Source organism: Dermacentor variabilis, unplaced genomic scaffold, assembly GCF_050947875.1.
Source record: "Dermacentor variabilis isolate Ectoservices unplaced genomic scaffold, ASM5094787v1 scaffold_12, whole genome shotgun sequence".
NCBI lineage: Eukaryota > Metazoa > Arthropoda > Arachnida > Ixodida > Ixodidae > Dermacentor > Dermacentor variabilis.
In genome coordinates, this window is record NW_027460280.1 from 49,684,639 (window position 1) to 49,699,867 (window position 15,229).

The following is a 15,229-nucleotide window of genomic DNA, read 5'->3' on the forward strand; positions in this document are numbered from 1 at the left end:
GACGCCAAGATTCCCCGATCGAATTGTTCTTTGGTGCAGGATTACCTGCACTCCAAACTCGAGTTAAACTTAACTGTCTAATATATATATATATATATATATATATATATATATATATATATATATATATATATATATATAGACCGACTTATAGTACAACAGCATACAGTAGATCACTTTCTACGATTATCACAAATAACAGTTTAGTTTATACGTACTGATGAGCTAGTAAGCGTATAATTTTCACGTATACCCTTTCCTTGTAACTTTCCTTTTTGCCTTAATGGCGCGCTTCTCATTATTGTATTTGTTCTCACTGTTGTACTTATTTTCTAATTTACAAGCTGCCTGTGTCTGTATTGTGCGAACTGCTAAACCTACACTAGCGTTACGCATTGTGCATGCCTTCTTTTCCTTCTTTTTTGTTTGCTATTTAGCCGAATGTATTCTTGGTCGTGTCAATTATTGTTGTTTATGTGTATTCTATCTCCAAAACCTCACTCCCGTTTCTTTCAGGCAGAACGCCGGGTCTTCCAGCTCTACTCATTTTGTGAATTTCTTAGACTTTGCCAGTGAACTGCTATTTCCTCCTTAACTGCGATGGAGATGGAGTCTCACGCACGTCCGCCGGACTCGGCAGTGCCCGCGGCGGCTGCTTCCAGGAAGCGTAACGGCACCGACAGCGACACTGACAGCGACGACACCATGCAGTACTATGTCAGCAGTGAAGATTCTTGCGACGACGCCTTCGAGCTGGTGCGGAGTCGTAAAGCAAAGCGAAGATTTCTCAGCGCATCATCGAATTCGAGTGAGTCTACCGTGAGATCTTCGCGGGATACCGAGGAGCTCACCATCCTGTTCTGGCCAGTTCTCGCCACTGACAACCTGAGACGCCTCAACAGGCAAGCCGTGTCTTCACATCTAGAGGCGCTGGTTCCAAACGAAATCAGACATCAGAGTGAACGCCCGTAAGAACGTGCTAGCGATTGACGTAGAACACGCGGCTGCGTTGGATTCCTTGCGCAAGGTCACGGAACTTGGCGGGATGAAAGTCCGCCCTTATATTCCGCTGGGCAACCAAGTCCGTACTGGCGTAATTTACGATGTTGACGAGATCATTGTCGACTCCGATCTGTCAATCTTAATCAAGCCAGCTACGGAAAACACCATCATCACAAACGCGCTTCGTCTCGGCACGTCACGGTGTGTGAAGATCATATTTAAGGGCGAATCCCTCCCATCGCATGTAAAAGTGGGCCACTTCCGACACTCAGTTCGCCCCTTTATACCAAAACCACTGCAGTGCTGGAAGTGCATGAAGCTTGGCCATGTGAGTAGTGTGTGCAATAACACTACCGTCTGTTCTCGCTGCACTGTGCCTCACACCACAAACACGTGCGAGGCCAGTGTGCTGAAGTGCACAAACTGCAGCGGCCCTCACGATGCATCTTCGAAGGAAATGTAAATATTGAAGAAAATGGTTAGAGACTACTCGTCTCACCGAGAAGCAGCAACAATCTACTAAGCGACGACGATCACGTCGCCGACGTCGATTAAGGGCCTCCAAAGCCTCTGCAGAACGCCACACACGTATATTACCACCTACTCTTCCGCCCAGGCCAAACGCAGTCAGCTCAAAGGACATAGGTGCATCGAACAGTACGGCTGCTGACGCATGCCCTGCACTCCCAAGGTTACATGCCTCTACTGAGCGAAATGATACTTCTACAGCAGGGGACCCTTCGTCTGTTCCTGATAAATTGGCGGACCAAGATCAACAAATTGTTGTTATGATCAGCTCTCTGGTGAGTGCTATTCGTGTTCTTCTGGACAAGCTGCAGACACCAACAGCTCGAAGTGCATTGCAAGTGCTGGATGCCATCAGTCTGGTGCTGGCGAGCCTTCAGAAGTCCAGTGCTTGGGAACTTCTACAGCAGAACCATGGCTCATCGACAACAACAACGATCGTTCCGGGATGATGTCAGAAGTACCTCCATATTCCAATGGAATGCGAGAGGCCTGAGGTCACGTATTTCAGATTTTCGACAGTTCGTATTTGAAAACCATTTTCCTATACTGGTCATCTGTGAACCGAACTTATCAGCCTCCATAAGGCTATCAGGATATGAATCTTTTGTTTCAAACACGTGTGTCCGTAGTAGTAAGGTTCTGGTTTACATTCGCAAGGACTTTACGTATTTTTCCCAACACGTAGCGCCACAGGACGGTAACCAATACGTCTGTGTTACTGTGAAAAAGAAGAAGCTGTCTTTTACTCTTATTGGCGTCTACCTCTCCCCAACAAGTCAGTTTGATAGAAAAAGACTGGAAGATATTATGGCTGCTACTCCCGGTCCTTGGATAATAACAGGGGACTTCAACGCTCACCACCATATATGGGGAAGCTCCAGGATAAATTCGAGGGGCAGGTCACTAATATCCTTTGCATCAGGCCACAACCTGTGTCATCTAAATGACGGAAGCCGGACATTTCTGCGAGGAACTACGTACAGCAGCTGCCTTGACTTGACTTTGGTGTCACGTTGCCTGACTTTGAGCGTGCAGTGGTTCACTGATATTGAAACCCATGGAAGTGATCATATTCCGACCTATGTGAGAATCGATGGACTAGACGCCGCATTACCGGTTGTCTCTCGCCAAATCGACTGGTCAGTCTTTCAAGATCGTGTAGAAGACACATGCAAGACACATATCGCACGCAGATTATAAGACATAATAGCAGACGCTATGCAAGAGTGTACAGGCTGCTTCACACATTCATCAAAGCGTACAAAGAATGACATTGAATTGGAAAGGCTTCGTGCACTATGTCGCCGAGCTGAAAGGAGGTACAGGCGCACGAAGTCAATTCTTGACCTCAGAGAAGCTCGGCGCATGCAAAAGAAGATCAAACGCCGAATGGATAAGCTAGCGGATCAAAGATGGAAATGCTTTTGCGACTCACTGGACCCCCGCAAGCCATTGTCCCGTGTGTGGCGTACCCGACGGGGTCTTTCCTCAAGTCCCCAGCAACGACACCCTTTCAACGCCCTTGCTCTCTATCAAAACCGCCGTGAGATAGACGTCGCAGAGGAATTTTGTGTGAAAGTCGCCGGCGGCACAGTTTTGGTCCCTGACATGACTTTAGGCAACATTCCCGGCCCACGAGATGCAAGTATGGACGCTCCATTCTCTATGGAAGAGTTAGAAGCTGCTATGGCGCTCTGCAGGTGTTCGTCTTCACCAGGGCCCGATGGCATAACATATACTGCTTTGCGCCACCTAGGTCGAGAAGCACGAAGAGAACTTCTCAGCCTTTTTAATAGTTCATGGCAAGATGGTGTCGTCCCACAGGAATGGATACGCAGCCGCCTGGTACCGCTTCTAAAAGCAGGAAAGTCGCCACTCGAACTGGCATCGTATCGGCCTATAGTTCTTGCCAGCTGCGTCGGGAAGCTTATGGAACGTATGATCCTCATGCGTCCCGAATGGTACCTTGAACACCACAATATTTACCCTGACTCTATCGCGGGATTTCGACGCGGTCGTTGATTGATTGACAGTGTCATCGATATAGTATCATCTGTAGAACAACAAAAATCTAGGAAGCGATTATCAGTAGCACTCTTTCTTGACGTGAAAGGCGCTTACGACAACGTTTCCCATGAAACCATTCTAGACGCACTTTTGACAATTGAACTAGGAGGGCGAGTATATCAATGGATCAGAAACTACTTGACACAAAGGTCCTTGTTCGTAAGTACGGAAAATGGTCCGACTACCGACCACTACACATGCCGAGGCGTTCCCCAAGGCCGTGTTCTGAGCCCAATTCTTTTCAACCTCGTGCTTCTTCGGCTGGCCGAATCCCTACCGGAAACAGTGAGTGTCTCAATCTACGCCGACGACATCTGCATCTCGACATCAGCCGTCACTTGCCTGCAGGTTCGCGCACGGCTACAGAAAGTAGCAACACAGGCATCTGACTACCTTCACACACAAGGCCTTGCCATCTCAACAGAAAAATGTGCCTTAGTCGCTTTTACGCGAAAAGCGATGACTCGTTATCCAGTATGCATCAATGGTCAGCCTATCTCCTACAAGAGAAATCACCGGTTTTTGGGCGTCATTGTAGACCGGGACCTCACTTGGAGCCCTCAGGTTGCCCACTTAAAGAAGAAGCTCACATCTGTTGTTCACGTCTTCAAGTTCATCGCCGGCAAAACATGGGGATCGTCAGTGGGCTCCATGCTACAGCTATATCGAGCACTTTTCATCGGATTCGTACGCTATAGCTCTCCCGTGCTTGCTAAAACATGCAAGTCAAATCTTCGAGAACTTCAGAGCGTGCAGGCGCAGGCACTACGTGTTTGCCTAGGCCTTCCGCGGAGCGCCTCAACAGCAGGAGTCCTTATAATGGCTCAAGATCATCCGATCACGACTTACATTAGCACCGTAACGCTTAGAGCCCATATTCGTCATGTTTCACGGATGCAACCAAGCTCTGTTGCGTGCCTGCCAGAATGACGACCACAGGCGTCCTTCTCCAACAAGGTCAGCATGCATCCTTATCATCGGGCATCACACCTTCAGCACGTTCAACCGCAGCTTTGTGGTGTTTAAAACAACCTCAAGTGCGTCTTACGGTTCCAGGGATAAGAAAGAAGACCGACCTGCCTACCTTGGCCTTGAAGCAAGCAGCTCTGGATTGTTTGCACACTTTCTACTTTGATCGAGTCCGCATATATACGGATGGTTCTTCCACTCAGACCAGCTCCACCTGCGCAGTGGTTATACCATCACGATCACTAAGTATCCAAAACAAGATTTCTCACTTGACAACATCGACCGGTTCGGAGCTTGTTGCCCTCCGAGGTGCTGTTGCTTATATTAACAACCAACCGGCTAATCGGTGGTCTATATTCTGCGATTCGAAGGCGGCCTTACAATGTCTTCTGGCATCTCTTCGTCGCGGGTCATGTGAACAACTCGTGTCGGAGATACGAGAAATGCACCATCACATGATCGCGAAAGGACACGACGTCGTGTTTCAGTGGCTGTCTGGTCATTGCGGTATCTCCGGCAACGACCTCGCTGACGAAGCTGCTATATATATATAGGAAAGCACACGAAGGAGCAACCCTTCTTTCTATACCTTTATCGCGGACCGACGCAGCCCAACACTTAGGCAAGCTAGCGCACTCTTTGACATTGGAGAAGTGGCACACACCTGAATTCACTCAAAATCGATTGCATTCCCTCGATCCCTCTATGCAACTGCGGCTGTTGCCAGGTCTTCCGCGAAATGAGGAAACAGTGCTGTGCCGCTTACGCTTGTGCGTCGCATTCACCAAAGCATATGCATTTTTGATTGGAATGGCTGATAGCGCCGAGTGCAATGCCTGCGGTGTCGAGGAAACCATAGAACACCTACTTTGCTACTGCCCATCTTTTGAAGATGAAAGGCAAGACCTCTGCACAGCTCTCAATCAGCTAGATGGAAAGCCGTTCACCTTGAACAAGCTCTTGGGACCATGGCCTCGCATATCGCAGCTACAAAAGGCCACAAAAACGCTGCTGCGATATTTGAAAGATGCCGGACTGAGTCAGCGTCTGTGATCCGGACTGAGTGACCGACTGATATCCCCAGTGGACTTTCTCTTCCTTTAATCTTTCCGTCCCCCTTTCCTTTTCCCCAGTGTAGGGTAGCCAACTGGGCTCAGTCCTGGTTGACCTCCCTACCTTTCATTTAGCATTTTCTCTCTCTCTCTCTCTCACTCCCGTAATAATCCAGCGAAAGCGTTGACAGCATGAAGAAATAAATAAATACACAAAAAATATGGAAGCGGAACAAAAGAGCGCCAACCGTCGAGCGACGTTACAAATCTCGAACTATATTTTGATCCGGCTCTATACACTGACCGACCGCATTCGTCGCACAACCTCGCGAGCAAGCGCAGCCAAGTTCTACGCGTCATCATTAGAGCGCTCGGACGTGTATCCTTCATTCGCGTGCTCTCTTTTCGTTCCCCCGGAACCCTAGGAGCGGTCGCACGATTGCCGCTTTTTTTTTCGGAGCGAGCGATCTTTTTAAGAAGAATCGCGGCGTAAAAGGTACTCCTCGGGATGAAAGGAGAACGGGGAACCACGGCTCTCCACGCGACACGCCCAGGTGCACAGCAGTCGCGCCACCCTCGGCACTAACTCCGCGTGCTCACATTTTTCAGCCTCGCCGGCGTCGTCAGCCGCCGGTGTCTGAGGCGAGCCAGTGGCTGGCGGCAGGGACGATGTCGTGCGGAAGAACCGATCGCGAGGCCCTCGACGGCTGCACAGTGTGCGCCCGAGCGCGGTCTCGACGTTCCCGCCACTGCCTGCCGCGAATCGAATGCCACCCCCACCCTCTCTTATCGACCGCGAGGCTCGCACCCAGGCTGGAAGACGTGCTTCTGCGTGCGCTTCTTCAGAAGGGTCGACAATTGGATAGCCGCAAACAAGCCCACCGTCGAGGCCCCCCTCGTGCCCTCTCGTTTAATCCTTCTTTTCCGGCTCAGTGAGACGGTGCGGTTCTTGGAAGTGCCACGCGGAGCGACGCGGCCCAGGATCGCATTCGCCGTTTGTGGAGCGCAGGCAGCCGCAAGACGCACTGGCAGGCAACTGGCCCGCGGTGCCGCGACAGCGCCGAGTGAGCGATGCAGCGGTGCGGGAGCCGCTGAAAATCGACTTTTTTTTTTTTTTTAGAGACAGTAAGAGGTGCGTTTTTTTTTTCTGTTCCAGAATTTACGTGCTGAGCCTTGGGCCTCATAACGTAAAGCTATTCGAATCTAATTCTAACCATTTCAATTCCATTCCGAAAACGTGAAAACTCCCCATTTGATATTTTTTTATTTATTTATGGTACCCTCAAGGCCCGAAGGCATTACAGAGGGGAGTCGGAAAACGGGAAGCATAGCAAAGAAATACGGAAAATAAACAATGTAGCGTGTTAGTAATTCCTAATTATACAGTACTATGTAACATCTTGCCTAATGTTTGTAAGTACGACAGACAATGTAAACAAGATAGGATCTTGATAAATCCTGTTAGTACAATGTTAACCAGTGTCGTCCTTAGTCGCTTGTAGTACGGCAAGTAAATGAAATAACATGTTAATAATTCCTAATTATACAATGTTAGCTAATGCCTTACGAAAGAATTTGTTGTCGACAATAGATACAATTTCAGAGGGAAGGTGGTTCCACTGCCGTGATGATCTGGGAAAGAAAGATTGACTGAAAGTGTTAGTGTTGCCTGTTTGAAGTCCGACCTTATGACGATGATCGATGCGGCTCGATAGGTAATGAGGTTGAGAAATGAAGTTACTGTGAAGGGAGGAATGGTAATAAAATTTGTGAAACAGTGTCAAACGCGCTGTTGCTCTACGGGATGCAAGTGATGGAAGAGACAGATTGTCCTTCATTGATGTTATGCTAGAGGTACGGTTATAGTTTGAAATTATGAATCGAACTGAATTATTTTGGACAAGCTCCAGTGAGGAAATAAGGTTTCCATGGTAAGTGCGCCACACAGCTGCAGCGTATTCTAATTTTGGAGGCAGTAATGACTGATAAAGCAATCATTTTAAGGATGGTGGTGCTTTGGAAAACTTGTGGCGTAAGTAACCAAGCATACTATTAGTTTTACTTATTATGTACTCAGTGTGAAGGTTCCAGGTTAGTTTACATGTACGCATTACGTGTTCACTACTCATTACGTGTTACGTGTACACAAACAAATTAAGGAGGACCGCGCAAGGAGCGATGGAACGAAAAATGTTAGGCGTAATCTTAAGCGACAGGAAAAGAGCGGTGTGGACTAGAGAGAAAACTGTGATAGCCGATATGCTAGTTGACATTAAGATAAACAAATGGAGCTGGGTAGGGCATGTTATGCGTAGGACAGATAACCGGTGGACCACTAGAGTTACAAGATGGGTGCGAAGGGAATAGAAGCGCAGTCTAGGAGAGTAAAAATTAGGTGGGCTGATGAAATTAGGAAGATTGCAAGCGCAAGTTGGAATCAGCTAGCGCAAGTAGGGGTGTGCGAATATTCGTAACTTTCGAACACTGAATCGAACAGTGTCCTATTCGATTCTGTCTTCGAATAGAATTGTCGCTATTCGTAAATGCGAATGTTTTTCGAATATTTCAAAACGTCGACTGCGCCCAATTAAACATAGAATTGGAGCAAAGTACGGGAAATTTGCCCTCTCGCGGACTTGGTATAGACATAAGAAAAAGTCGCAGTTTTGCCTGAAAGGCGAAGCATCGATTGCGATCGCGAATTAGTAGACAGCTATACGAAGTAAGGTTAGTAGATTTATCGGCCATATAAACTTGTAAGCATTCGCTTACTAACTAAATTAACAAGCAAGGTGTGACACGCGCACAAGTAAACATGGACACATCTCACTCGATGAACGCGCACACTAGCTGTCAAAACGCTGGAGTGAGAAAGCACGGCAGCAGCAGCGAGCGAATTGACCTTCGTGCTGCCTCTCGCTTCCACGCGAACGAAGCGGCGAGAACACAGCGCACACGAAGCTATCAGCACTCGGCGCACTCTTTCCCCGTCGCAGATGGCTTTCGAGAGAGGGCCCACGCGGCCGTGCCATGCGCAGCCGCCGCCTGAGTAGAACGCCGACGTGCCCTCCCTCCGTTACCCGCGGTGCCTCACGCGCGACGGAAGACGGCGCGCTTCCTCCCCGCTTTCCTCCCTTGCGTGCGCGAGATTGAGCCTTCATCGTCGGCTCGTCGTCGCACACTTTCACTCGCACACACAGAATACGGCGCGCAGCTACGATGTTGTCGCCCTTGGACTTCATAGAGAACATCACGGCGACGCCGACGGTGATGGCAGAAATACGCCTTGAGGGTCCATATAATTGCTATCGTAATGAAATGAGAACTTGTGTAGCGGAGCGGGCTACGTCGCTCAAGTAACCATGTTTACAGGCGATATAGTGACCATTCGCAATCTTTGAAAAGTCATGGTTGCGAAGAAACTACTTGTTCGCGCCTAATGGTCCATTTGTGCTTTTAATAAACAACGCTTCATAACGTACTATTTAATGACAGAACGTTGCTGGCATTAAAAATACTAGGTTGTCAACATCGTACTATGTTAGGTACTTGCAACAGGTACTTGCAAATTAGGTACTTGCAACAGGTACAACAAATTAGGTACTTGCAACAGGTCGCTGCAATACTTGCAGCACACTGCGTAGCGTCATCCTTGAGCCAGTGAGGCGCGGTGTGCGTAACTAGGGAACTCAATCGATGATTCGCTGCATGAATACAAGATGACTGAATGGAAATAATGCTTACGCATTACCTGACAAAGCCCACTATGGAGTTCTGGTACTGAGGTTTTGCTGTACCGTAAATCTTCTAAAGCAGAAAGAAATATATATATATATATATATATATATATATATATATATTAAAAGCACATAAAATAGGGCAGCAGCATCGCCCCAGCGTGCGCTCGTTTTTCTCGTTTGTCCATTTTGTGACTTTATAAGTCGTCATGCAACCGCCGGCTTGAATGACAGGCTCTAGTCTCTGAGGCTGAGACCCGTATAGGGAGCCTCGGTGAAGCCGGTGTCACGCCGCTGAAGGCGCTTCAACTCTTCTATTGCTTGCCACAGTTGTTCGGAGGTCGCAAAGTTAGGGACAGCTTTCAAAGGTTCACTTTCAAACGGCCCCAAGCATGCTCTGTAATGTTGACATCAGCGCTCTTCGCACACCCTTGAAGTTGCATTATTCCTCGCTCATCCAAAAGGCGTGCCACGCACGTTATTCGCAGTGTGAACGGGAGAGAAGTTCTGTGGGAAAAAATAATACGCACCTGGATGCGGTCCATTCAACACGTGGGCGATCATCTGCTGTTCGACTAATGTGCAATAGGCAGCACAGGTCAACCTCCCATCAATTCTTACTAGTGGACCGAGGCCGTTTTGTGAAATCGCCCCCCCCGCACGTTCACAGACGTTCATCCACTGGCGTCCACCTCCTGGATATTCTACTGACTAAAGCGTCTGATTTCTGTCAGCCACACTCTTTTTGTTGGTCTCAGTGGCTCGAAAATGTAGACTCATCTGAGAAAACCACATACTTCCACTCCTCCTCGCTCCAGCTGCGGTATTCAGTATAGCAAACCTCAGGGGAGCTGCTTTGTTGACTGCTGTGAGAAGAGGTTTCTGAACGGCGACCAGACCTTCGCAATCCTGCTTCCCTGAGCCTTCGCCGTACCTCATTATTGCTCACACTGTCCAGGCCAAGAGCACTTCGCGCGTCTTTTACACTTTGAAATGGCTTCTCATTCACTGCAGCAACAACGCAAAGGTCATTCGAAGTTGATTCGAAGTTGATGCATAGACTGTGCGGTGCCTAGTTTATGCGTCCTTCCTCTCGGTAAGCCTGGACAAGCTGGCGGTCTTTAATGGGCGGCTTGGCACTAGAGTAATATTGCGCTGCGTATAACCTCGTTTACACATTTCTGTGATATCTTCACGCTGTTTAAGAGGCACTCGAGACATCGTCATGTTACAGAATCACAGTTGACTCTTGTGCGTTGTTCACTGTAGTGTTCTATATAAGTGCTTCTGAACGAACTTAGCGTTTGTCGCATGGAAAAAACAAATTCACACAAGCGACAGTTATGCCATCATTTTCATTTTTTATTGTATTCCTCCGTCGTCATTGGCTCCAACGCCGCCGCACCGCTGTTCAAGGTGCCACTGGCAATTCGTCGCGTCGAATAATATAAAAGAATCGATTTAAGGTACGAGTCAAGATCTAAACGTACCGTCAAACAGTTTTACAAAAAAAAATTAGAAAAACATGAAAGAAAACAAATTACTCACTGTAAGTCGCTGCGACACATAACCGTCTTATCGGCTGTCGGCAGCTAGTGAAATGCCGTTAAGCTGCCGTTTTCGACGAACGCAGGCCGTGCAGGCAGTGCCAGCAGTTAGCGGAAGAACGCCACCCCTTTGCCCTCTGTTTTCGATGGCGCGTATCCAACTTGGATTCGAGGATACTTGCCACGCGTCCGCGTGCCCTCGCTCTTATTGCTCGCGATAGCACCTATACCTTGATTGCGCAGTCTGACGTTCGTGCGAGCTTTGGATGGGTATGTCAATTCCACGCGAAATGAGAGCAGGTGAATACCCATTCAGTTCGGAATACACTTAAGATGATTACCTCAAAACAAGTGAGAGCTTGTAAATTTGTTCCAAGTGGACGTACCTTGTTCGCTCAGCGGCTTCAATTCGTTAGTTCGTAGCATGCGACGCAAAGTGAGCAGTTAATGATTTACTATGATTTTTTAAATTTATGCCATTCTCCCCGAGTAATCTATTTTTTGTGCTACTCTGCCACAGGCTATTTAAAAAAAGCAGGTTAAGATTAGAGACACTGAGCAACAACAACAAAAAAAATGAGTGGGCTTGGGGGTATACAAGAGACTATACTATATATCTTTAGAAGTGAAGATACGGCCAGCGAGCTGCAGTTCTGCCTGAAAAACAATGCAACCCCGACAATCAATACAAACGTGAGTAAGAGGGTGGATTCGCGAAGATCTCGTTCCAGAGCAACACACGGGCTATGAAAGACGCTGAGGCGAGGAGCTCCGGGTTAATTTCGAGCACCTGGGTTGGTTATAAGCGCCACTTCCTATCTATACTCTGTGCGCGCGTTTCGCGAACTCACCGATGAGGTCGAAGAGATAGACCTTGTTGCGGAGGCGCTGTTCCATGCCCAGATAGACGAGCACTCTGGCGGCATGATGCTTCACGTAGCGCGCGTATTTGGTGCTGTGGTTGGTGTAGTACCACTCGTCCGATGGGAGGACCAGCTGCGTCAGGCTGTCCGGCAGCTCGGCGTCCATGAGCGCCGCGTGGTGGTCGGGAACCAGCGCCAGGGTCGCCACGATTTGTAGCACCAGGCACAGCAGTTGCTGCGCACAGCCACCAGTAACCATATGAATGCACCGCTACAGCGGCCGCCCAGCCTTCGTGCGATCTCGCCAGCGTCCGGCTGAGCGACCGGTCGACGGAATGGCTACGCTAATGTGTGCCATAGTAACCGGGGCTGAATTGACGGAGTTTTTCAATCGCAAATGCTCTTTGCCCCTGGCCGGCCGCCTTCGCTAATGATATGTCCAGCACCAACCAAGACTGGCTGAAATTTTCTCTGACAGACAATTGTAGCGTAACATATTTTTGTGAATACGGGTCTCGGTGCCTAATTTCTGGTTTAATTGTTTGGTCTGACTCCTTGAGTGACTGAGGAATGAGCAAAATTATGTGGCTGAATCATTTCGGGAATGAATGCTTTGGTCGATAAAACTAATTTTCGCCTGAGGTATTATTAACGAATGCACGTTTTTTTTAAACAGAGACATATTTCAGGGCAACATTGACAGACATGACGATATCGTCTTTCTGTATACGGCCGCCTCAACGAGTTTGACACTTTACACTACAATACATATGCTTTAGGTTCTTTAAACATGAAATTGTCACGCGGCCATATTTGCACCTATTTGCTTCACCTACAAGTGGATTCAGGCCATTGAATGTAGTTATTAAGCTACGTCGCCCGAAGATTCGAAATTTCCACAATGACGCCAGTAGCGACACAGATAACCACAGGCGGCCAATCAGTGAGCTGTGCGGCAACGTTACGAGAAAATAATTCCCTGGTGCAGGAAGAAACGCGCACACGTTTTCCCAATCGCAAACTCCCATTTGTACTAGCTGCGGAACGAGTTTGAAACCGCCTTGCGCAACCGCAATCTGTGAAAACCTTCGCCGACTTGTTTCGCGATAGGCTTCTGGGAACAGACGTGGCTTTATTCTGTACGTTTCCGATATGGCGTTTTTATTCAGCTGTGCTTTAGAGGTACGCCCGTCGAACGAGGCAAAATTTGAGCACGTGAACTATACAACCAACACTGGGCAACTTCCCAGGACGGACGGACGGACGGACGGACGGACAGACAGACAGACAGACAGACAGACAGACAGACAGACAGACAGACAGACAGACAGACAGACAGACAGTGAGCTTTATTTGATCCTGAGGAGCTTCAGCGGGGGCCCCTATCGGGGACCCGCGGAAGCCGCTGACCGAGTCCAAGTAGGGGCAGGAACTATGTTCCCAGGAGCTATGTTTTTTCCGAACAAAGGTGAAATCAGATCGCGCGGATTTCGACACACTTCTACAGTTTGAACTTCACATGGTATTTCGAACGCGGAGTAAGAAGCAAACAAAAAAAAAGAAAGAAAAGCAGGGGTGCGATAGCTGCTTCGTGTTCCTGTTCACAAGCAATTGAAATTAACTACGGTGGATCGGCCAAGAAGCAGGTAATAAACGACTGGTGGTCTCCTCTGCAAGTCTCGACTTCGTGTACCTGTGCGATTAGCTATTCAGGTGAAACGATGTTTTCTTTGCTTCTTTTTTTATAGCTGCAAGTAACCATGCCTTTATGTAGCGTTAAATGTGCTGGTTGCTGATGCACCGAGTACCTGGACAAGCAAGGTCAATCGCAAACGCGATTGATTGGAGGGCCATGAAAGGAAGGTAATTAAATATTAAGATTTAATATTCCAATGCTGCACATTGAGCTTTGATTGACGCCATAGTGGAGGACTCCGGATTACTTTTGACTACCTGGAGGCTGTTTTATGTGCGTCTACATCTAAGTGCACAAGCCTTTTTTTTTTTGCATTTGGCCTTCATGAAAATGCAGCTGGCAATTGAACCCCCGACATCGTGCCCAGCCGCAGAATGCCCTATACACTAAAAAAAGAAGTTTACACCCTTTGGGGCCTATCTGGTCCTCAAACAATAATCTTTATCTATCTTGCTTGAGTTTGCTTACTTGAAAACTCTGCGCTCGCTATTCTCCTGTCAAGAATGCTATGCCACGCTGATAACGCGTATGCCATCCGTGACCTGGAAGTACGGGACGCCCAGCATTAGATAAAAGAAAGGCACGCACTATGTATGTCGATTATTTTTGTTTGGGGACCAGATAAGCCCCAAAGAGTGCAAACTTTTTCTGACAGTGTGATAGCCACTGAGACACCGTGACGGGTCTAGAAAGGAAGCTGCTTTTCTTGAAAAAAAAATAGAGGAAAATAAAGAAGAAATAAAGAATTTGTAGTGATGATTGTCAAGACGCCACATAATATTCTAAAATTATTTATTGCATTTGAAATTATATACGCTTGTAAGTTGTACGTGGCGGTACCTTCTTGGGGCAAGTCGGTATGCTTTAATCTGCGGGTGTTCAAGGATATATCCGGCAGGATATAAGCGTGCCAGAAAAGCCCACGCTGTCCGAATGCTTTATGAACATGCAGATGTCTGGCATGGTCTGTGAGCGAATTTCACAGTAATTGGGTGAGAAAGAGTCCGCAGGGGTTTCGTGCATACAAATGTCAGCCCTAATACTTACGGGGTCGTGTGTCGAATCCAACGCGTTCACCAGTATCTTGAGGTGGGCTTCCTCTACCAGTTTGTTCTGGACGTCGGTGTTTTGGCTCATGAAGAGGACGGCCCGGGCACTCAGAATCTGCAGGCAGTGGTAGCTGCAATGGCGCCACCTGCAAAGACCACCCGAACAGCGATGAAGCAAGGATACAACAACAACCACAACAACCACCACCACCACCACCACCACCACAACAACAACAACAACAACAACAACAACAACCACCACCACCACAACAACAACAATCGAGAAAAATATTCATCGTGAGAAGGCAGCGCAACAGTACCGCTATATGAGCGCTTGGTAAGAAGCCGCAAGTCGCAAGAAGCCCAACATCGGAGCCCGAACTAGTGAGTCAAGTGAGAACAGCCGCTGGGCAATGACGCAGTTCTAACGAAAGAGTGCCTTTGCGTGTCTAGGCCCTGACAAACACACAGTTCGAAGCGCTTACGTTCGCAGACAGGAATATTTATTCCTTTCACCTGTTTCGTGCAGCAACATCCTACCGCTTTCTAAAGCGGTCAGTGATATTAAAAAGTGCTCTTTCATGTGTTTTTGTGACTTAACAAGACAACAGCCCGTACACAACAATACACGCAAACGCGTCACGCGAAAGAAGATGCTAAAACCTGGCAAAACGCCACTATCTCTTGACTCCTTCCGTCCTGTTAGTTTAACCAGCTGT

The 15,229-nt window shown here is 48.0% G+C and overlaps 1 protein-coding gene and 1 long non-coding RNA gene across 2 annotated transcripts in view; one reads left to right on the forward strand and one right to left on the reverse strand.

Annotated features, from left to right (window-relative positions):
* Positions 1-7,390, forward strand: part of LOC142566045 (uncharacterized) — a 149,110-nt gene extending 141,720 nt beyond the window's left edge. Inside the window, exon 3 of the long non-coding RNA XR_012824956.1 lies at positions 517-7,390. This is a non-coding gene — a long non-coding RNA (uncharacterized LOC142566045). The remainder of the gene's footprint in view (positions 1-516) is intronic.
* The window catches only part of LOC142566044 (1-phosphatidylinositol 4,5-bisphosphate phosphodiesterase epsilon-1-like), a 305,298-nt gene that overhangs the window by 273,311 nt on the left and 16,758 nt on the right, over positions 1-15,229 (reverse strand). The window contains exons 2-3 of the mRNA XM_075676754.1: positions 14,509-14,656; positions 11,754-12,000 (exon numbers count right to left, since the gene is read on the reverse strand). Coding sequence (XP_075532869.1) covers positions 11,754-12,000; positions 14,509-14,656 — 395 coding nt within the window. The remainder of the gene's footprint in view (positions 1-11,753; positions 12,001-14,508; positions 14,657-15,229) is intronic.